The sequence below is a fragment of the Vitis vinifera genome, chromosome 9, assembly GCF_030704535.1.
Source record: "Vitis vinifera cultivar Pinot Noir 40024 chromosome 9, ASM3070453v1".
Taxonomy (NCBI): domain Eukaryota; kingdom Viridiplantae; phylum Streptophyta; class Magnoliopsida; order Vitales; family Vitaceae; genus Vitis; species Vitis vinifera.
In genome coordinates this window covers 4,264,739-4,288,185 of record NC_081813.1, presented here as the reverse complement: position 1 = coordinate 4,288,185, position 23,447 = coordinate 4,264,739, and the positions used below count along the sequence as shown (strand labels likewise).

The following is a 23,447-nucleotide window of genomic DNA, read 5'->3' as shown; positions in this document are numbered from 1 at the left end:
TATTCATGCATTCACATGTTTATATGCGTCTTATTCAATAATGAAAATATAGGTAATTACGGATATATCAGCACTTTCATTTTACGGATATATCGAAGATATATCAATGAATATTTTGACATAAAATATCGATAAACCTAAAATTGATAAAAAAAAAATTATATAAATATAAGAAAATTTTCATAAGTATATATTTATTATTAAATTATGTCAAATATTATTCATAATAATATTGTGATATTTGATTATAATATATCTAATTTTAAAATATATTTAATATTAAAATTAGAATTCATTTAATTGTATTAAATGATATAAAATAAATGATGATATATGTATAGTTTTTAATACTTAATTAATATATTAATGATATTAAAAACACTACGTAAAAAATTATCACGATAATTTTTATATTTTTGGTATTCAAATAGATGAAAAAAATTATTTAATTATAAAATAATTATAATTAATTTGTTCTTTAAAACATTTTTTTTTAAAATTATGTTTATATGATGAATTTGACTTTATATATATTTGGTGCAGGTTATATAGCAAGGGGCAAACTTGCCCCAACGGTTAGCTCACTGTTGGCCAAACCTTTTGGCTCCTTGGTCTTATCATGTTAACCCTTGCTTAGCATCATGTGCGACAGGCTCTTATGAGGTTGGTCATGCTTACAACTCATGCACGTAGCATTTTCATGTGAAACTATGCACCAAGTTATTTGCTTCCCACCTCATCTCAACCACATAACCCACATTTGACATATGTCATGCTTTACTCGTAGCTATGTGTCCGCATTTTTATGCCTTACTCAAGCCATTGTGCATTTGGGTGTGTGTAACCTTTAATGGTGCCATGCAGTTTATCCATGGAGAGGCTTGTGTGCCTCTAGCATAGCCTTGTCATGCCATAACGTACACCCTTGGGTTGCCTTAGGTGAGACCACCCCACCTCCCTCTTAAAAAGTGTTTTAAGTCATTTCCAATTATCATGAGAAGATATCAAAGATACTTCCAAAGACATAATTGATGGTCTCTAATCATAGAAAATTTAGAAAAACACCTCATCCTTTAGAAATTCTTCTTAGATTTCCAAGAACATAAAGAACTCGTCAAAACATTAACACCCAATGCTTGCGATGTCAAGATCGAGTGGGTGTGCCATGATAAGGCACCATAGTCATACACCATGCCCCCAAGTCATGCAAACATGTATTGCCAATGTTGTGTGCTCTTACAACATTGTCTACTACTCATGGTGCACAACTTTGTTGTACTCATAACACTTCACTTGTTCTAATTCTTGAAGGTTGCTTCAACTTGGTTTTCACCTATGTGTAACTTTGGAAGCCATAACCTCTCCCACGAATAAGTTTTCCAAGTCGCAACACCTTACTCAAGTCTAGGTATGCAAAACCACTAACATGCCTTAGGCCTTGTAGGCATAAGGTGCCATCACACTTGCCCGTGTTGTGTTTTCCAATGACTAAGGTGCTAATAAAAGGCTACCATGACCAACAGTTGCAGGACATGTAACCATGGCGACCCATTTTTTTTCTTTTTCTTTTTATGTTTTAATTTAGAAACCTAGAAGAATGAAGTTAAAAAAGAAAAAAAAACAATAATTAAAAAACAAACAAACAAAACAAGAAAAAAAGAAATTGAAGAAGGAAATGGGAAGACAGGAAAATGAGAAGTCAAAGTGGTGAGAATATTCTTTTTACATCTCTTTAACCTTTATTTCATTTTAAATATAAACTTCCAAATGGAATGAGGGGAAAGAAATGAAAATGATTGGAGTAAGGAGAGAAAAATGAGTACCAAGAATTTAAAAAATGGATTAGAATTTTGGGTGAGTCGATAATGGAAGAGTTCAAGGACACTGACCTTATTTTTACATACTACAATGTGGATGGGTTAACCTATCTAATCTAGGTTAGGTTTAGGTTGATGTAAGCAGGGTTTGAATGAGTTAGAATCAAACTTTGATTAAAATTTATTAACCTAAAAATAGTAGAATTAGTATAGAATAAAAGTGCAAAAAACCTATGAAAAACTACATATGATTTATTTATTATTTTTAAATTATATTTATTTAAAATATAAAAAATATAAAAAGGATAAAAAAACTCTTAACCTAAAAGTATTTTTAAATGTTGACTCTTGAATTTGAATATTGTTATTACTTATGTCAAATTAATAACTAATGATGTATTTTTTTTTTTAACATTTTTTAACCTCAAAAAATATTTAATTTTTAACACTTATTTCATGATACAATTTATGTTTTATAGATTTTAAAAAATATATTTTATTTATTAAGAGATTTAATTATAAGTTAGTTTTGTTATAACTCTGTGAAAACCCATTGAAACTCTTATCATTATAAGAATTGAGAATTCTTTAACCCCGATTTTGAGTTGAATTTGAGAAAGGTTGAACATAATGATATATAAGTTTGACGTTAATTAATCTTCTAACCTATGATATCCACCTTAAACTCCCCCAAGTATGGCCTCTATAACCCATAGTCTCATGTGGATGATCATGATCTATGGTACTCAATGCAATTTTTATGAGATTTGAGGGCTTTATTCAAAATTGTGTCAATGCCCATTGCTTAATAGATTTTGCACTTATCTTGTCCTTTTCAGACTACCAATAGAAGCAAGCCAAGTGAGGAAAATGCACCTCTATCCTTCACTTCTCTATCCTTTTTATCAACACCCCATGATCATATCATTCTAGTGGTTTTACTAGTAAAAAATAGTCATTTTAATTTTAACAAAATAAAAACCCTAGATTTTATCTTAAAATTTAGGTTTCAACTATAGTTTCAAAAAATTATCTATCAAAAAAATTCAAATAATCAAATTGTAGCAAGTTGATTTTATTTATTTATGCCTTACTCTTTATTTATTTTATATTATCTCATTATTTTCACTTCTTTTAATAATATAGATTAAAAGTTCAACGGTACCTTAGTCTTTTTTTTCTAAAATTTAATAATTATTAAGTATAGAGAGGCCATGGACCTATTTGGTAAATGTTTTCTAAAAAAATAGTTTTTGAGAACCGTTTTTAAAAGCTTTTTTATAATGTTTTCAAAAATGTTTTTAATATTTTTAAATATGTTTTTAAAATAATTTTTATGTGTAGTGTTTTATTTTTAATTATGTTAAATGTTCACATAATTATTTTTTAAAACAATCCTCATAAAATAAGTGAAAATAACATAAAAACAACTTTTGAAACTATCATATTTTATGTTCTTGTGGGAAAAAAAAATAGTTTTTGGTTATCAAAAGAGTTTTCCTGATTATTTTTTTTTTTTTGAAAAACAAAAAACTATTTTAAAAAATAGTGGTCAAACATATCTTAATTTTTTTTTACCTTTTTTCCCCTAAAATTTAACAATTTTTATGTATGGAGAGACTAGTTCCTTACCTTAGCTTTTCCTAAAATTTAGTGATTTATATTCCCTAAAATATGACCAAATTATCTACGATTAATTATCATATTGGGCAGTTTTTTAAAGGGTATTGCTATTCGCAACATCCCTTTTGCTAAACGTAACACTTTTTGTCATTTTTTTTTCCACATACACCCTTTTTAATAAAGAACTCTCTCTAACCTTCTCTCAACATATTGAACCTAAATTTTAGTTGATTAAGGTTACAAATCACATACAAAATACAATGAATGAAAAAATTCAATCATCTGATGACAATTTTCAAGTAAGATTTCTAACTTTCATTTTTTTTATAAAAAAATATATATTTATCAAAAAAAAAAACTACGATCTAGGTGGGGCTTCGGCAACTTGGGTGGGGCTCCGGCATCCTAAGAGGTGGCAGTGGTGACGACGATTAGGGTTTGGAGCAAGGATGGAAGTCGGCGACCACCTACGGTGGTGGTTGGGCTAAATTTTTTTCTTATAATAATTATAAAAAATCAATTTTTTTATTATTATTTATAATAGTTACTAAATTACTTTTCGTTTATAATAGTTAGAAAATTATTCGTGACATAAATTTTTGCTTATAATAATTATAAAATTCTAATTCTTTTATTTGTTTATAATATTTATCAAATTACTAATTTTTTGTAAGAAAACATTATAGTAGCCACATAAATTATTAATTTAAACAAGATTCATTTTTTCCAATTTTCACCAAATTTACTAATTTCAATGTTTTAATTTATTTTTTTTGCAAATTTTAACTAATTGCTTCATGTTTTAATTTTTTAAATGCTTTAACTTTGTCATATACATTCTCATATAATTTGTGTAACTTTATTGTCTTCATGATATAAATAAATTTTTTTATCTATTTTGTGGAGGAATTTCCATCACAACTAATAGATTATGGCAAACATTTCACTATACATAAAAGATTCAAAGATTGAGAAAAATTGATTGAAGAGGTTAAACAAATTGGAGAACAACAAAATATATTTGTGATTATTTGTCGTTCCACTAAAGTTGATGGTTCGGGAAGTGGCAAAGTATGGATAGGTTGCGAGAGATTCGGAGGCTATAGACTGCAACAGAATAGAAAAACCGATGTGGTGCCTAGAAATCGAACTGGGACTTTAGTCGTTGTCCCTTTATGTTGAAGGGTATTGAACATGATGATGGATATTGGACTTTAGTCGTCATTAATGGCAACCACAATCACTACCTTGGAAAGTATCCTCATGGTCATTCATTGGTTGGTAAATTAAAGGAAGCAAAGTTCAAGATAGTAGCTACAATGACCAAAAGTCATGTTAAGCAACGACTTAATTTAAATCACCTCAAGCGGGAGAATCCAAGCAACTTGAGTTGTGGGAAACATGTCTACAATGTCAGGCAAAAGCTTAAAGATTAGAAAAAGAATGGTCGATCAGTGATGCAACAACTACTAAAATTGCTAATTGATCATGGTTATCACCACCGGTATAGAGAAGATGCAGAAACTAACACAGTGAGTGATATATTATTTGCTCATCCAAAATCTATTCACTTGTTGAATGTTTATCCATATGTTTTGATTATGGATAGTACTTACAAGACTAACCGATACTTGATGCCCTTATTTGAAGTTGTTGGGGTTGCGCCAACAGGGAAAATATTTTTTGTTGCATTTGTATTTCTCAAAAATGAGAAAGAGGATAGTTGCATATGGGAACTTGAGCATTTGAAGCTTTTAATTGATTCAAATGATTTCTCAAAAGCTATAGTTACTGACAGGGAATTGGCTTTAGTCAATGCATTGAAAATCATATTCCCCAATTCTTATCATATTTTATGCAAACATCATATCGGGAAAAATGTGGAAAAATATTGTACTAACTTGGTAAAGAACAAGGATGTTGGAACATTTTCCTAAGGACGTTGGCATAAAGTGGTTGAAGCTCAAACCCAACAGAAATATGAGGATCAACTAGGGGAGATGAATGAGGCTTATTCACATATGTTCGGTTTGCTGAAATATGTGCATGAGACATGGCTTGGACCTTTCAAAGAGAGATTTGTTCGTGCATGGACGAATTGTGCATTACATATGGGTCAGCTAACAACTAACAGGTATTTTATCTTTTTAATTTGTAATGTTTATTAATTATAAAAAAATATGTTTATTGATTAATTTCTATTGTCAATAATAGGGTGGAGAGTGCACATGCAGAGTTAAAGAGCTATTTAGGATCATCCATAGCAAGTTTTGACTCGATGTGGCCCAAAATTGACTTAATGATAAATTTGTAGCTTGAGAAAATTAAAAGAGAGTTGGAAAGGGCTCGAACTGTCCCTCTTCATGTTATAGCGTTGCACTTGTTTCGAAGGTTGAATGGTAATGTTACCCACAAAGCAATCCAATTGCTAGATGAAGAATGTCAACGAGCATAAAAGGTGCGCAGTCATACCTTAGCTTGCGTGTGTTATTTGAGGAAAACACATGGCCTTCCATGTGTGCACGAACTTTTTGCACTTATGCAGGATGGTAAAAGTATTGAGTTGCAAGATATTCACCCCTTTTGGAAAACACTTGATATGGAAGTTGTAAAAGATAGTGTTCCTGATTCTGATGAGGAAAATAAGTTGTTGCAGTTATTATTTGATAGAATGATCCAACAACCTCGTAATGTCAAGAGAAGATATATTGAAGAGTTGGAAAAAATTGTTAACCCTGAGTGGACAAATCTCAAGGAACCACTTGTACGACAAACTAAAGGTCGATCGAAAAAAAAATGTCATGAAGAGGGATCCATCTGCTTGGGAATATGCAGAAAAGAAGTATCCTAGAAAATCATGCAGCAAGAAAAGGTCATCAATGGGATCATTGCATGGTTGTCGACAATCAAGGTCAATGTCTAGCCATGTTAGAAAATTCCCATTCCTAAATGCAGTTCCAAAATTTGTTGTTCCGTTTATTAATGATTACTACAATGTTAAGGCAGATGGAAATTGCAGGTACAGATCAATTGCTTATTTTATCTATTCTGATGAGGAGAAATGACCCACTGTGAAAAGAGATTTGTTAAATGAGATGAATGGTCGATTGAGGTTATATGCAGATACATTCGGATTGTTTCACTTCAACATTAGGAAGGTAATGCAAATGAATCCAAATGGATGGATGTGACGGATATGGCATGGGTCATTGCCAACACATATAATGTTGTATGTGTTTCTTTTTATGTGTCACAAAATTTGACATACTTACCTTTGAACGCAACCAAAGATGTACAAGGTCCTACGAGAGTCATTAAAATTGTTTATTTGGAGTAAGGTCGACACTTCATAGATGTATAATTCTTTTATTTATTCTTATATTTACACACACGCAGATACACCCTAATTGTTGATATTGTAATTGTTGTGTTTTTTTATAGGTAAAAATGGTTTCAGGTTTTCCAATGCCAAGAATTCATCCCAGTTGGTATTCGTATCATGATGTCAGTGTATTCAATTGGGACGAGCAAATTAAGCCGAGGTTAGAGGAGTGACATAAACAATTTGGAACAACTACAGTAGATAATGTAGACCTTGATTGAGTTCATGATTCAACACATTAAGAAGGTATTTAGTTGATTATATTTATTGACTTTTGAACATATGTAGGATTTAAGTCCCACTATGTTTTGACCTTTTTTTTTTGCTCTTGATTACATACTTTGTTTTATGAGTCTTTATTTCGCATACACAAATAATTATTACATTGCTCATATTCTTAATCTATCTCTAGTTATATGCAATATTTTTGTTTGGGTTAAAAAAAAAATCATATTGAACACAATAAAAAATATATTTTTTAAAAAATCATTCCAATTAAATATTGTTTATTTTAAAATTTTAATAATAATTTTTATTTAAAAAAATTGAGTTATGAATTTCACATTAAAACATTGAATATAATAAAATCATTTTACACAATATACTTTTGGTGAAAAAAATCATTTTATAATTTATTATTTAAAGAAATTATTTTGTTTTCAGATATAAGAAGAATATGAAAAAAAATTGAGTGTGAAAAAATAAAAGAAATGAAAAGAAAAAAAAAACAAAGTTTACGTGTGGTAGGTAGAGATGAAAAGGAAGATGAAAATAAAAGAAAAAGAATGCTAAAATGTGGGGTGGGGTGGGGGTGGGGGTTGGGAAAAAAAAAAAAACAATCAAAAAGGGGTGCAATTGGGAAGTGAGGTTAGGGAGGAGAGAAGGGAGATGAGAGAGGAGAGAGAGGAGAGAAGGAATAAGGGAGGGTAGTTTAAGAATGTAAAATGTTGATTAGTAAAAATGGTGTTGTGAATAGCAATAGGGTTTTTTAATCATAAATATGAGATATCGTAACTTAATTAAAAACAAATCATATAATTAAAGAATCCATAAAATATTCATTTTTTTATATAAAAGGATATTCTTAGGTTGCAATGGTTTGTAAAACATTCATAGAGTGATAAGAGATTTTGTCTTAACAATCACAATCCAATTAGGTATTGTTTACAAAAATTAAATTTATTTATAAATTTAAAAAAGGAAATAAAATCCACTCTCTCTCTCTCTCTCTCTCTCTCTCTATATATATATATATATATATATATATATATATATATATATATATATATATTTCATTTATTAGGAATAAGAATTATAAAATGATAATAATAATAATAATAATAATACATGGTGCTCCATGGGCATGAGATTTTCCCATATACGCAGTGAGGAAATTTTATATGCAAAGAAATTAGGGTGTGTTTGGTAAAAAAACTAGGGCATGTTTGGTAATTGTTTTTTAAAATGATTCTGAAAAACAATTTTTTAAAAAACTTTTTTTTTAATATATTTTATAAAACAAAAGTCTATTTGAAAACCTAAAACATTTTAAACATATTTTTAATATTTTAAAATATATTTTAAAATAATTTTTATATTTAATTTTTTATTTTTAATCATTATAGATGTTTGTATAATTATTTTTTAAAACAGTCCTTAAAAAATAAGTGAAAATAATATAAAACAACTAAAATATATTAAGAACAAAATCATATATTCCTCAATCATATAGAAAATGAGAGTAAAAGTTCTTTGTGGCATATTCCTCAATCATATAGAAAATAAAGGATTTAAAAATATAAAATTGACATTATATATATATACCAACCAAATCATAATAAATGAGATTTGTCAAATGCATCTATCTCATTACTTTCTACATCCACCCATTTTTTATTTCTTTTTTAAATAAAATTTACTTATAAAATGATTTTACCCTCTTCTCCAACCTCTACACACTTATCCATCCCAAACCTTAATCCAAATCTTTTTTTTTTCCATTCTTTTTTCTTCTCTTTCCTTTCATTTCGTCCTCAAATTTTTTTTTTTTAACATTTAAATTGAAAAAAGGGAGCAAACCAACCAGGGGCATGGACAGCCTGAGCATACAATAGTGATGGGGAAAGAAAGAAGGAAAATATTAGGGTTTTGGAGAGGCAAATGAGTGTCTGACCATATATTAGTGATGGAAAAGAAAGAAGGAAAATGGAAAAGGAAAATATTAGGGTTTTGGAGAGGTAGATGGGTGTCTGACCATACATTAGTGATGGAAAAGAAAGAATGAAAATATTAGGGTTTTGGAGAGGTGGATGGGTGTCTGATCATACATTAGTGATGTGGAAAGAAAGAAGGAAAATTGAGAAGGGAAATATTAGTGTACATTAGTGATGTGGAAAGAAAGAAGGAAAATTGAGAAGGGAAATATTAGTGTTTTGGAGAGGTTGATGGGATGAGACTGAAGATGAGGATATTTTTGGGTATTGGATATGTAAAGAAAAATGTGTGTTTGTATAGAAAGTTTTGATGAAAACATTTAAAACTTTTTATAATAAATTAGATGCAAAATATGGGGATTAATTTTGATCTTATAAATGGACATAATATATCCCAAAAAAAAAAAATCAATTAATTATAGACTAATCTTTGTCACATTACTTTTAATAATTATTTTGCTTTTATTTGAAATAAACATGGAATATGAATAATCATAGAATATAAATTAATATTCATTTTCCATATATAGAGAGTTTGTCACATTACTTTTAATAATTATTTTGCTTTTATTTGAAATAAACATGGAATATGAATAATCATAGAATATAAATTAATATTCATTTTCCATATATAGAGAGATAAAAATGTTATTTTTTTTCCTATAAAAATGGGTTAAATGCAAATTAATTTTGAAATTATTATCATTTCCTTCCTGATAACAAAATGCAATTTTGGGTAAACTTTCCTTTTATTTCTTCACAAACGACAAAAGTCAACATCTTTCACATGAAGAACTAGTGGTTTGAGAGGCCTATATATATAAGTGAATGACTTGTTTCAATCATCATAGAATAAAGAAACAAGCTAACAAAGAAGGGCAAATATGGAGGCAAGTGGTGCAAACAAACTTGTGGGAATGACTATAATGTTGATGATGATTATCGGAGGCACAGTCCAAGCTCAAAGCTCATATTGCTCAAAGTATTGTGCAGAGGAATGCTTTGAGAGTAAAATGATTCAACAATGTATAAGTCAATGTTTGAAAATCTGCCAACCACCTTCTCTCTCAAAACCAGCCTTGGATTGTACTCTTGGTTGTGCTAATTCCAATTGCAACAATGTTGTATCAGGTACGAAAACATAATCTTAGCCATCATCCTTTACATTTTTCTTGACAAGGAAAGGTGTGATATCCAAATCCCTTGGATAAGAAGCTTCTAACTTTTGTAAAGGGGTGTTATTTTTATTTTATTTTATTTTTATTTCAAACGCTTTTAACTTGAAACGAACAATATGTACATGATTAGGTGTGAGTTGTTATAAATGGCATTAAAGTTGTTTGAATCCTATAAATGGTATTTGTTTGTTTAATCACATTGTGTTTGCATCAAGGATGAATGTGATATTGCAAGTTGGATATAAGAAAAAATTTATAGAATTATATAAATATGAATTCCTTTTAATAATGTAAACGTGTTTTAAAGCTATAAGATCCCATTCTAACTAAACCCATTAACCCATTTGTATCAAGAGAAGATAATATTTACATGGTAAAGTAAAGAAAAGTTTTCTTCTAAGTGATGTTTTCAACAAGGATGTTAACAATGTTGTATAGAATAGATAATATTTATATGGTTAAGTAAAGAAAAGTTTTCTTCTAAGTGATGTTTTCAACAAGGATGTTAACAATGTTGTATAGAATAGATAATATTTATACGGTTAAGTAAAGAAAAGTTTTCTTCTAAGTGATGTTTTCAACAAGGATGTTAACAATGTTGTATAGAAATTTAGGGCACTTTGGATTGAAATTGAGATTAACATATAGAAAAACCCTTTAAATATTTTTTATATAAATATTTTAGATTTTTACTCTAATGGTATATTACTCTCACATCCAACATTGGTAAATTTGCAGGTACTGAAATGACAGCATGTGTAGATTCATGCTCCAAGAACTGCAATAAATGATCAAAATATGTTGGTAATGAAATGAAAGCATGAGTACATTCTTCCTCCAAGAGTTGTAATAAATGATCCTTCTTGACCATCTCTTTAAGCATAATGGAAAGAAAGACAAAATGCTTTCATTTATTTAATAATAATAACAATAACAATAAATTTCATGTGCGACTATTTTGTCAAGGTGATTTTATTTTATTATTTTTATATTTTTGTCACTCTTTACAATGTTGGATTTAAGGGTATGGAAACAAATTACTAGCCCAAAAGACACAAACAAAGAACATAATTAATAAGAAGAAAAACTTATTGGTTGAGGCGTGATAAAGATTGTCCTTGAAATAGATCCACTCTCCTCGAAGATGAACTCGGTGCACTAGAGTACCGGTGGTCTACCTCCAGGGTTGAATAGCCAGATCTCGCCTTGGGTGCATTCAATAAGCGAGATGTGTACAACTCGGATTTTAAAAAAAAAGTTCCAGATAGATGTATGAAATACTCTCTGAAAAAATTCTCTAAAAATTTGGTATTCATATTTAGAGAGTGAGGGGTGACTTGCTTTTATAGGCCACTAACACAGTCCCAATGGGACTCTACTTGTAATTAGAATATGACTCAAAGTGGAAGAAGATTCTACTTATAAATGGAATAGGACTCCACTAGCACAATCCCAATAAGACTCTTCCCAAAAATATAAGACTAATAGAATAGAATAGAATAAAATAAAATAAAAATAATTCTCAATAGGATTCTTCCCAAAAATATAACACTAATAGAATAAAATAAAATAAAATAAATATTTATACTCTTCCTACAATCCCCCGTAGAGTATAAACGTGATTTTTTTTTTTTTTTTGAGGAAAAAAGAATCCAATGCATCAGTACTGGTGCCCAAAAGCTATGAATCAATCTTAGGACAAAAAAGTATTGAATCACAAAACACGATGAAAATAAATTTTTATGAACCAGTGTTTTTTGATGTAACTCAAGGGACTTTTATCCACATTGGTTTTCTCAACTACACTACGAGCTGTACAAACGGGTTGGCAGAAATAGGTCATGCGCCCTGCCTGGATATTCATGAGAGCTCTAGAGAACCTGCCTAAGTTCTCATAGGAAGCGGTCCCACCTCCATTCTCATATAGGTGAATCTATCAAGTATGTTTTACACTTAAACATACCATCCATAAAGAATATGGTATTCATTAAGAGTAAACACTCAACCTTAATTAATGCAAAATACATTCTATCTACACCATAGGGATAGACTCTTATACAATTAGAGTTGATAAATCACCTCAAGTCAACAAGTGATTTGTTATTACCCATATGAACCTACTTCATGGAATTTCCATTCTAATAGGTTGGGATACTACCACTCTTGACTTCTATAATAGGCATAAGTCTCATCCCCCTCGATGTTTCTTCCACTAGTTTCTTATTTATTAGTCAAAGGATCGGCCAAATTCAACTCTGACCTTATAAATTCCAAGGATATAACCCCTATTTCAAGCAGCTACCGCACAATAATGTGCCTTAGGCGTATATGTTTGTTCTTCCCATTAAATATTTTACTTTTAGCCTTAGAAATTGCAGCTTGGCTATCACAACGCATAGACACAAACAGGGTTGGTCTCGTCCATAAAGGGATATCTGCTAAGAGGTTTCTATGCCACTAAACCTCAGAACTTGCATTTTATAAGGCAATAAACTCAGCCTCCATAGTAGACCGAGTAATGCAAGTTTGCTTGGTAGACTTATAAGAAACTGCACTTCCACCAAGAATGAAAACATATCCACTAGTGGATTTAATCTTATCTGAATCCGAGATCCAATTTGCATCACTAAATCTTTCAAGGACACTTGGAAATCCACTAAAGCACAAACTATAGTTAATGGTGTCTCTCAAATACTTAAGGACTCTACGAACAACAATCCAATGGTCCTGATTAGGACTTTGGGTGTACCAACTCAATCTACCTACTGCATAAGCAATGTCAAGTCTGGTACAGTTCATTAAGTACATTAGGCTTCATATGATCTAAGCATACTCTATTTGGGTAACACTATGTTCTCTATTTTTCTTCAATTGTGAGTTAGGATCATAAGGAGTTGACACTGGTTTACAATCAAAGTGTTCAAACTTCCTTAGGATCTTTTGAACATAGTGTTCTTGAGAAAGTTTAAGCCCATTAGGTGTTCTAGTTATTTTAATTCCTAGAATCACCTCTAAATCTCCTAGGTTTTCATATCAAACTTAGAACTTAGGAATTTCTTGGTCTCACACACAACCTCTAGGCTAGTTCCAAAGATCAACATATCATCAACATAAAAGTAGATGACTACACATATGTTATTCTCATACTTGCTGTAAATACACTTATCAACATTATTAATGGAATATATATTAGTTACTAACACATAATCAAACTTGTTGTGCCATTGTTTGGGAGCTTGTTTTAACTCATATAGTGATTTAACTAACTTACACACCTTTTTCTCCTTCCTTGGAACTATACAACCCTCAGGTTGTTCCATATAAATTTCCTCTTCCAAATCCTCATTCAAGAATGCAGTCTTGACATCCATTTGGTGTATCACCAAATTATGAATGAAATCTAGAGTGATCAATACTTTAATTGATGTTATTCTAGTCACAGGGGCAAAGGCGTCAAAGTAATCTACATCATTCCTTTGTTTAAAGCCTTTGGCAACTAAACGAGCTTTATACTTCTCTATGGACCCATCTTGTTTTAAATTTCTTTTAAACATCCACTTACAAGTAATAGTCTTTGCACCAGAAGGTAAATCTACTAACTCCCATGTATGGTTATACATGATTGATTTGATTTCACTGTTAATGACCTCCTTCCAGAATGGTGCATTAGGAGAAGTTATAGCTTCTTTGTAGGATCTAGGGTCCTCATCTATTAGGAAGGTGTAGAAACCATCTCCAAGGTTTGTTTATTTCCTATCTCTTTTACTCCTTCTACGTTCAAATTTAGAAGGTTCAATAGACTTATCTTTACTTGTTTATAGAACTTGTTGTTCACCATTTAGTTTCATAGGAAAGATGTTTTCAAAGAAACTTGCATTCTTTGTTTCTATTATATTATTGACATCTACAAGACTGTTTTCTAACTTAGTAACAAAAAACCTATATGTCACACTATTCTCAGCATAGCCAACGAACATTGCATTAAAGGTTTTAGGACCTACTTTTCATTTTTTAGGTTCAGGGAGAAGAACTTTAGCTAAACACCCCCACACTTTCAGGTATGTTATATTAGGTGCATAACCCTTCCACAACTCATAAGAAGTTTCACCAGTTTTTTTGTAAGGTATTCTATTTTGAATATGACATGTGTATAGGATAGCTTCCCTCCACAAGTTCAAGGGTGCTCCTGAACTTACCAACATTGCATTCATCATTTCTTTTAAGGTCCTATTTTTCCTTTCTGCTACTCCATTAGACTCAAGGGAATAAAGAGGAGTAGTTTCGTGAATGATCCCATAATCTTCACAAAAAGAATTAAAGGGGTTGGACTCATACTCTTCTCTCCTATAAGTTCTAAGCCTTTTAATTTTCTTACTTAGTTGATTTTCCACTTCATTTTTATACTTGATGAAAGCATCTTTTGTTTCATCTTTGTTTCTCAAAAGTTATACGCTTGTATACCTTGAATAGTCATCTATGAAAGTTATGTAGAATTGTTTATCACCACTAGTCATTGTATTTTTTAGGTCTCCTAAGTCACTGTGTATTAAGCTTAGTAGATCTGATTCTCTTTCAACTAATTGGCAAGATTTCTTTGTGGTTTTAGATCATACACAAAATTCACATTTTCCATGGTTTTCTAAGTACAATTTAGGGATTAAACTCAATTCAATAATTTTTTTCATATATCACAAGAATCAACTATGTAAGCAAAAGAAGAAGATGCATTATTATTGATAATATCATAAACATTCAACATAAATAAACCCTGACTATAATAGTTTTTTCCCACAAATGCATTATTCTTGGTTCAAACTATTTTATCATAATCAAACAAGATCTTCACTCCTGCTTTTCCAAGTAGAGATACTGACACCAAGTTCCAATGGATATCTGGCACATGAAGAACATCACTGAGGGCAAGCACTTTTCCGGAGGTTAGCTTAAGAAGAACTTTCAATTTGCCAATCACTAGAGTAGATCTAGAATTGCCCATGAACACTTGTTCTTCTCCTTCCTTTACAGTGGTATAGGAAGTAAATGCACTTCTATTCCCATAGATGTGCCTAGTAGCCCTAGAGTCTACTACCCAGTCCTTCATATTGGTGACCATGCTCACCTCAGAGAAGATTACTATTGTGATCACCTCTGTCTCTGCCAGATTTGCTTTTGAATTGGACTTCTTAGTTTTCTTCCCATAGCGACATTGAGTTGCATGGTGTCCATACTTGCCATAGACAAAACAATTACCCCATTTTTTAATAGTTGAGTTTTGGACCTTGTTTGATGCATTAGGCTTGGTCCTAGAGTTTTGTTTCCTGGACCTACTGTTTTTGGGTTTAGGGTTTTTTTCTACTACATTAGCCTTAGAAGACAATTCTTTAGTTTTCTCAACATTGTCCGTATTTCGATTTTGTTCCTCAATCTTAATATGGATTATGACATCCTCTAGGGACATCTGTTTCCTTTTATGTTTCATGTTATTTTTGGAGTTTTTTAAGACTCTGGAAGAGTCTCAACTAAATAATCAGCCACAAAAGGTTCGAGTAATTTAATGTCTTCAATAGCTAAGTCATTAATCAACAAGTGGTAGTCATGGATTTGAGATGATACATCTCTATCCTCAGTCATTTGGAAATATCTAAAATTCCCTATGACATATTTCTGAGTTCCTGCATATTCCAAAATATATTTTTTATTCATTGCATCCCAAATTTCTTTTGCAACTTTAAATTGACAATAAATATAAAAAAAATTCATTAGAAATGGTACTCAGAATAGCATGCCTAACTTGTTTATTTCCAGTTTCCCAAGTTGGTAACAAATGAGAACCATCCTCTGGTTTTGGGTCAATCAAAATGCGTCCCAAGTTCACTACATAAATAGCAGAGAAAACCTTTTCCTGCCATATCTTAAAGAATGTCCCGTTGAAGGGATCAACTTTAGATGTGTCAAGACGAGTATGAACTAGGGAAACTTCCATTTGGATATATTTCAAGATTGTTAGATTTAAGGGTATGGAAACAAATAACTAACCCAAAAGACATAAACAAATAATAGAATTAATACGAAGAAAAACTTATTGACTGAGGCGTGACAAACACTGTCCTTGAAATAGATCTACCCTCCTTTAAGACGAACTCAGTGCACTAGGGTAACAGTGGTCTACCTCCAGGATTCAACAGTCAGATCTCACCTTGGGTGCACTTTCTAAGCGAGATGTGTACAACTCGGGTTTTGAAAAAATTTCTCTAGATAAATGTATGAAAATACTCTCTGAAAAAATTCTCTGAAAATTTGGTATTCGTATTTAGAGAGTGAGGAGTGACCTGCTTTTATAGGTCACTAACATAGTCCCAATTGGACTCTACTTGTAATTAGAATATGACTCAAAGTGGAAGGAGATTCTACTTAGAAATGCAATGGGACTCTACTAGCACAATCTTAGTAGGACTCTTCCCAAAAATATAAGACTAATAAAATAAAATAAAATAAAAATAATTCTCAATAGAATTCTTCCCAAAAATATAATACTAATAGAATAAAATAAAATAAAAAATTATTTACACTCTTCCTACATACAAATGAGAATGAAGCCGATATTTTTTAGGGCCTATTCCTACAGGACATATTTAAGATATATATATATATATATATATATATATATATATATATAGATAGATAGAGGTTTGGAGTTTGAAACAATTCTATTTTTACTTTACTCTTCCCCTTTTATACAATTAATTAAATAAAATTCAAATTTTTAATTTCTTTTCATTGGCCAACATATTTATTTAATAAATAAAATGCAAACAAGAAAGTAAATTATGAAGAGATTTGTTAGAGATACAAATCCTTTATTTTAGGCACATGAAAATTAAGAAGATGATTTTTAGAAAAGATCATGAGATGGAAGTTTTTTGTTTCCATACTATAAAATGTATAATTACATTCAAATTAAGAAGCATCTTCACATCACAATGCAAATCCTAATTTATCCTTTAATTATCGATTAGTTTTTCATCTTTTCAAGTTTACTTTTTGAGCACATATACCTTTTCAAAACATTTATTTTTTTAGGCTATGTTTGGTTCCTAGAAAATTTGAGGGAAAATGCGATAGAAAGAAAATACAAAGGAAAAGTAGAAGGAAAGAAAAAGTAAAGGAAAATAAAAAAATAGATTAAAAGTTGATAAATTATTTTTTTTGTTACTTCAAACTCATTTTATTTATTTTAACTCATCAATATAAAGATTAAATAATTTAAAAATACATAAGTTTTTAATTAGTTTTAATTATATTTGATTTTCTTTGATATTTTTCATAGGACAACCAAACATGAGAAAATCATTTTCCTTAGCATTTTTTTTCTTTCCTTTGTACTTTCCGGGAACCAAACATAGCCTTAGTATGCTTATCCCGACCTTGGATTTCAACTTACAATATTCATCATTTTCCCGAAAAAATTGTAGTCCTTACCAAACATGGTGCAAAAAAGGACCAAGGACAGACAAATTTCATTCTTATGCCATGCACGCCTTCTAAGTCATGAAGAATAGACATGCATGATAATTAATTAAGCATATAGATATATATATATGAACCATATTCAATTTGGTTTAATATGCTACCATGGCCAATAGTTTCAGGACATACTACCATGATCAATAGTTATAGGACATGCAACCATGACCACTCTTTTTTTTTTTCTTTTTTCTTTTTTTCTTTACCTTTTTTATGTTTTAATTTAGAAACCTAGAAGACATAAGTTGAAAAAAAATGGAAATAGGAAGGAAATAAAAGGAGAAGTCAAAGTGGTAGGGTATTCATTTTTCATCTTTTTAACTTTTATTTCATTTTGGATATAAACTTTTAAACTAAATGGTTGGAAGAAATGAAAATGATTTAAGGAGAAAAAAAATAAGTAATAAGAATTTAAAAAGTGGTTAGAATTTTGGATAAGTAGATGATAAAAGAGGTCAAGGACACTACCCTTATTGGACCATAATTTGGATGGGGTTAACCTATCTGATCTAAGCTTAGATTGATGTAAGTAAGGTTTAAATTGATTAAAATTAAACTTTGATAATTAGAAAATACTAACCTAAAAATAGTAGAATTAGCATGGATTAAGGGGGAAACAACCTATGAAAAGCTACAAATTATTTATTTATTTATTATTTTTAATTATATTTTATTTTATTTGAAATATAAAAACATAAGTTGGTAGATTCGTTCAAACTTCTCATAATAAATTAGATGCAAAATATGAGGATCACTTTTTAGACATAATATATCTCAAAAAAAAATGATTGTAGACTAATCTACGTTACATTTATAATTTTTTTTGCTTTTATTTGAAATAAACGTTGAACTTGAATAATTATAGAATATAATTAAATTAATATTTTCTTTCAATATATATATATATATATATATATATATATATATATAGAGAGAGAGAGAGAGAGAGAGAGAGAGAGAGAGAGAGAGAGAGAGAGAGAGAGAATTGATAATAAAATGTAATTTAGGTAAAATTTTCTTTTATTTTCTTAACAGATGTTATATGCAAATTTTTTATAAAAAAAAAAAAGGAAAAAAAATGTATGGATTTATAGAGAGTTTTGGTAAATGCCCTCAAAACTTCTCATAATAAATTAAATGCAAAATATGAGGATTAATTTTGTTGTCATAAATAGACATAATATATCCCAAAAAAAAAAGAATTTAATTGATTGTAGATAAATCTACATTACATTACCTTTATAATTTTTTTGGCTTTTATTTGAAGTAAACATGGAATTTGAATAATTATAGAATATAAATTAATATTTACTTTCATTTTCTTCTTGATAACAAAATGCAATTTAGGTCAAATTTCCTTTCATTTCTTAACAGATATGCTTCCATAGTCAACATCTTTCGCATGAAGAACTAGTTGTTTGAGAGGCCTATATAAGTGAATGACTTGTTTAAATGTTCATAGATCATAGAATAGAGAAACAAGATTGCAGAGAAGAGCAACTATGGAGACAAGTGATGCAAACAAACTTGTGGGAATGGCTATAATATTGATGATGTTTATCGGAGCCACAGAACAATTTGAAAGCCCGAATTGCACAAAGGAATGTGAAGAGAGATGCTTTGATGCTAGATTTGTTTATCAGTGTATGAGTCGATGTTAGGAAACCTGCATACCACCATCTCTTTCAAAACCAGCCTTGGATTGTACTCTTGGTTGTGCAAATTCCAATTGCAACAATGTTGTGTCAGGTACCAAAACATCAACTTAGCCATCGTCCTTTGCATTTTTCTTGACAAGGATAGATGTGATATCCAAATCCTTTGGAAAAGAAGTTTCTAACTCTAGAAAAGGGGTTTATTTATTTGAAGTTTCTAAGTGTTATGATTTGTTTGGTTCTACAATCCTTTGGATATGTGTTTGTTTGACCTTACAATCCTTTGGATATCTGTTTGTTTGACCTTGCAATCCTATAAAACACAACAATGAGGAGAGACATTATATTTACATAGAGGTGATTATAATATTTCATATCGAATGGTAGTAATTGTGATATTTCATATCGGATAGGAGTGATTGTGATAAGGGAAGAGAGTTTTTAGAACTATATAAACACATTTTAAAGTCATGATGATCTATTTGGGCTCAGATACAATAATTTCTACACGATTGGGTGTGAGTCATTATAAATTAATCTTAAAATTTTGATAGGTAAGTGATACTTTCAACAAGCATGTTAACAATTTTATTTAGAAATTTAGGGCACCTTGGATTGAAATTGAGATCAAAGAAAAACCTTTCAAATATTTTAGATATAAATTTCTTATAAAATAGATTTTAAAACATAGTGTTGCAAATATAGATTTTTACTCCCATGGTATATTATTCTCACATCCAACATTGGTAAATTTGCAGGTAATGAAATGACAAAATGTGTAGATTCATGCTCCAAGAACTGCAACAAATGATCCAATTATGCTCGTACCGAAATGAAAGGATGGGTAGATTCTTGCTCCAAAAATTGTAATAAATGATCCTTCTCAACTATTTCTTAATGCACAATAGAAAGTAAGATAGAATGCTTTCATTCAAGTAATCAAATAACAATGAATTTTATACATGACTATTTTGTCAAGGTGGTTTTATTTTCTTATTTTCATTTTTATATTTTCATCACCCCCGTTACAAATGATAATGAAGTAGGTATTTTCGAGACTCGAGAGGCTATTCCTATGAAACAAAAAGAAGTATCACTAAGCCTTTGATTGTGGATAGAAAAATTCATATGTAATTTACTTGTAAAGATTAATGAAGAAAAATACCAATTGGATCTATTGAAATGCCTTCTCTTTTTTTTTTTTTTTTTTCATTTTTAGCTATTTATGATCGTACACAATTTGTATCACTAGAGGTATATACAATATATCTATGATTAGCTGCGTCAATGGGATCTTTTATCCTAATCAGTGGAACAATTACCAAATGTCTAGCGAATCCTCACTTTTGGCGTCAATGAGTTTTTTATCTGATAAAAAGAAATATACTATGTCTTCACCATATAAAATATGAATATTAAGTAATAATAGCATGACTTCAGATTCCATATAAGAAAATTCAACTATGCATATGTTGGAGTTTGAAACAACTCTAGTTTAAGCTCACCCCTCTTTTTTGTATATGTTAAATTAAATAAAATTCAAAATTTTTGTTTTCCTTTACCTAATAAGTTTATTTGATAATAATAAATAAATAAGGCAAAGCAGAGTGTTTGAGAAAGTTATCTCCCACGAAATTATTGTGACATCGCAAGTTTCATACATTATACATGTATGAGCCTTTCATCCATATGAAAGGGAGTGGGTTGGTTGCTACAATTATGAAGAGATTTGTTGTAAATGTAAGTCCTTAATTTTTGGCATGGGGAAATTAAGAGGAGAATTTTTAGTCAAGACGATGAGATACGAGTTTTTTTGTATCCATACTCCAAAATGTACAATTACATTCAAATTAAGAAGTATCACAACATGACAATGCAATTCCTAATCTATTCTTTAAATATTGACTAGCCTTTCATCTTTTCTAGGTTACTTTCAAGAATATTTACCTTTTCAATACCCTTTTTTTAGAGCACTCTCATTCTAGCCTTGTATTTCAACTTACAATATCCATCATTTTCTCGGAAAATTTTAGTCTTTACCAAACGTGGTGAAAAAAGAAAAAAAGGATAGGAGAAAAGTTGGTCTAATAAATGAAATTGTTTGGGCCACAACTTAGTACTATTGTTTGGTTGATTGCAACTAATTGAGCCTAAATTTAACTTCCAATCAAGTAGGTTGAATATCAAAGTTGAATCAACATGCTGACAGTATGTAATTGTTTTCTTGGTCAGAAAGAACAAGTTCAACAGTCAGAAAGAGTAAAATCTCTGGATGTACATCCCACAGAACCATGGTAAGAGCCATGATGATCAGTTGCTTTAATTTCCGAAGCTTTCAATGTCAAGAAAGTTTTTGTTTTACTGAGGAAGCATGTTGCATGATACTTCCTCCAGGATTTTGGCAAGTCTGTATTCGGGAACTGTGTGTATCTGGGACTACCATTCTCAGGTAAGGAACTGTGTGGATTTCGGATTTTTCAACATCGATCTTTACTTGGCTCCCATGACAATCTTTGTCATGAGAACCGAGAAAATTAAAGAAATGTGATTCATCATTTCATAACTTGATACAAATTCTTTATGCAATATTATTGCTTACTCTTGGGTGCAATTCCAGGAACTGGTAAAGTCTTTCAAGGTCACTGAATCACCAGGTACATGAACACCACCTATTCAATATTTTCTACATCATATGTTTTCCCATCTCTCATTCTATGTACAAAACAATATGTGAATGCATAAGCCTATTTTTTGACAATTAGAAAATAAAAAACATTTTTTAATTTTCATAAAAGAGAATGTAAAAAGAATATTTTAAGGTTTTTAAATAGATTTTTGTTTTCCAGAACATCGGAGTTCCAAAAATCGTTTTTCAGAAATGTTTTCGAAAACACTTCTGCAACAAAGCCTATATATTTTCTTACTTATCTCTTCTAGGCAAGGTCATTACTGTTGTTTAACATTGAATTTGGGTTTGCAGTTAGGTCTGCAAAGTTCATAGCAACCAAACAATGGGTTATTACCGGAGCTGATGACAAGTTTATCCGAGTCTTCAACTATGATACAATGGTTAAGGTTGCAGAATTTGAGGCACATACCGATTACATTAGGAGTGTTGCAGTCCATCCCACCCTTCCATATGTGCTGTCGGCTTCTGATGACATGCTCATAAAGCTTTGGGATTGGGAGAAAGGTTGGGAGTGTGCTCAAATCTTTGAGGGACATGGCCACTATGTGATGCAGGTAGCCTTTAATCCCAAAGACCCCAGCACCTTTTCAAGTGCATCACTTGACGGCACCATAAAGGTATGAATACTTCTTTACTATTTTTTTGGTCACAGTATATATATGTGAACGTGCAATTTATCTGATGGAAATTAATATCACCTTTTTCAGATTTGGAATCTGAGCTCTCCTGCTCCAGATTTTACCTTGGATGGCCATTCAAAAGGGGTGAATTGCATTGATTACTTCATGAGTGGCCCTAAACCATATCTAATCTCTGGTTCTGATGATCACACTGCTAAGGTCTGCTAGTACTCTATATTTTTCATGACTGTATGGAGATCATGTGTAAATATTAGCTGAGTCGTATATTGATGAAGAATGTTAATATGCTCAAAACATACAAAGATTTATATGCATAGTAAATGATCTTTCAGTCACTGAGCGTGGGGGAAAATGGATTTGTATGCTCACTTTTCTTACCATTGCCATTGGTTCTCTGGACAGGGTTGCAATTGGCTATGACAAAGGAACAATTATTGTAAAAATTCTCAGTTCTCACAGTTGGGATTCCAGGGGCCTTCAGGTCGAGAAGGAAGACAAGAAGGAATGCTGATCATTTCTTAGTGCTGCCACTAGTATTACCATTGTGAACCTATGTGTAATCTGATAGAATAACCCTGTCCGATCTCTGAGATAACGATGATTGGAAAGAATAATGTCATAGTATTATTAGCAGTGTAATGTGATTTCAAGCAATTTCAAGTATAAACATCTTCTACTAATGGTTGATTACAATCATTCTAGGCTTCTCAGTTCTTTTGTGGTGT

The 23,447-nt window shown here is 30.6% G+C and overlaps 1 protein-coding gene across 1 annotated transcript; it reads left to right on the top strand.

The window, feature by feature from the left end:
* Window positions 1–21,591: 21,591 nt before the first annotated feature.
* On the top strand, window positions 21,592–22,978 carry LOC100853130 (coatomer subunit beta'-1). The gene is made up of 5 exons (XM_010656609.3): window positions 21,592–21,686; window positions 21,787–21,841; window positions 22,010–22,046; window positions 22,373–22,698; window positions 22,789–22,978. Exons 1-5 carry the CDS (start codon window positions 21,592–21,594, stop codon window positions 22,927–22,929), a joined length of 654 nt encoding a protein of 217 aa, XP_010654911.1. The 3' UTR covers window positions 22,930–22,978.
* The last annotated feature ends 469 nt before the right edge of the window (window positions 22,979–23,447 follow it).

Coding starts and splice junctions, on each gene's coding strand:
- LOC100853130 (XM_010656609.3), top strand. CDS start 21,592: ATGCTGACAGTATGTAATTGTTTTCTTGGTCAGAAAGAACAAGTTCAA. Junction 21,687..21,786: donor GTACATCCCACAGAACCATG/GTAAGAGCCATG, acceptor TACTTCCTCCAG/GATTTTGGCAAGTCTGTATT. Junction 21,842..22,009: donor TCTGGGACTACCATTCTCAG/GTAAGGAACTGT, acceptor GTGCAATTCCAG/GAACTGGTAAAGTCTTTCAA.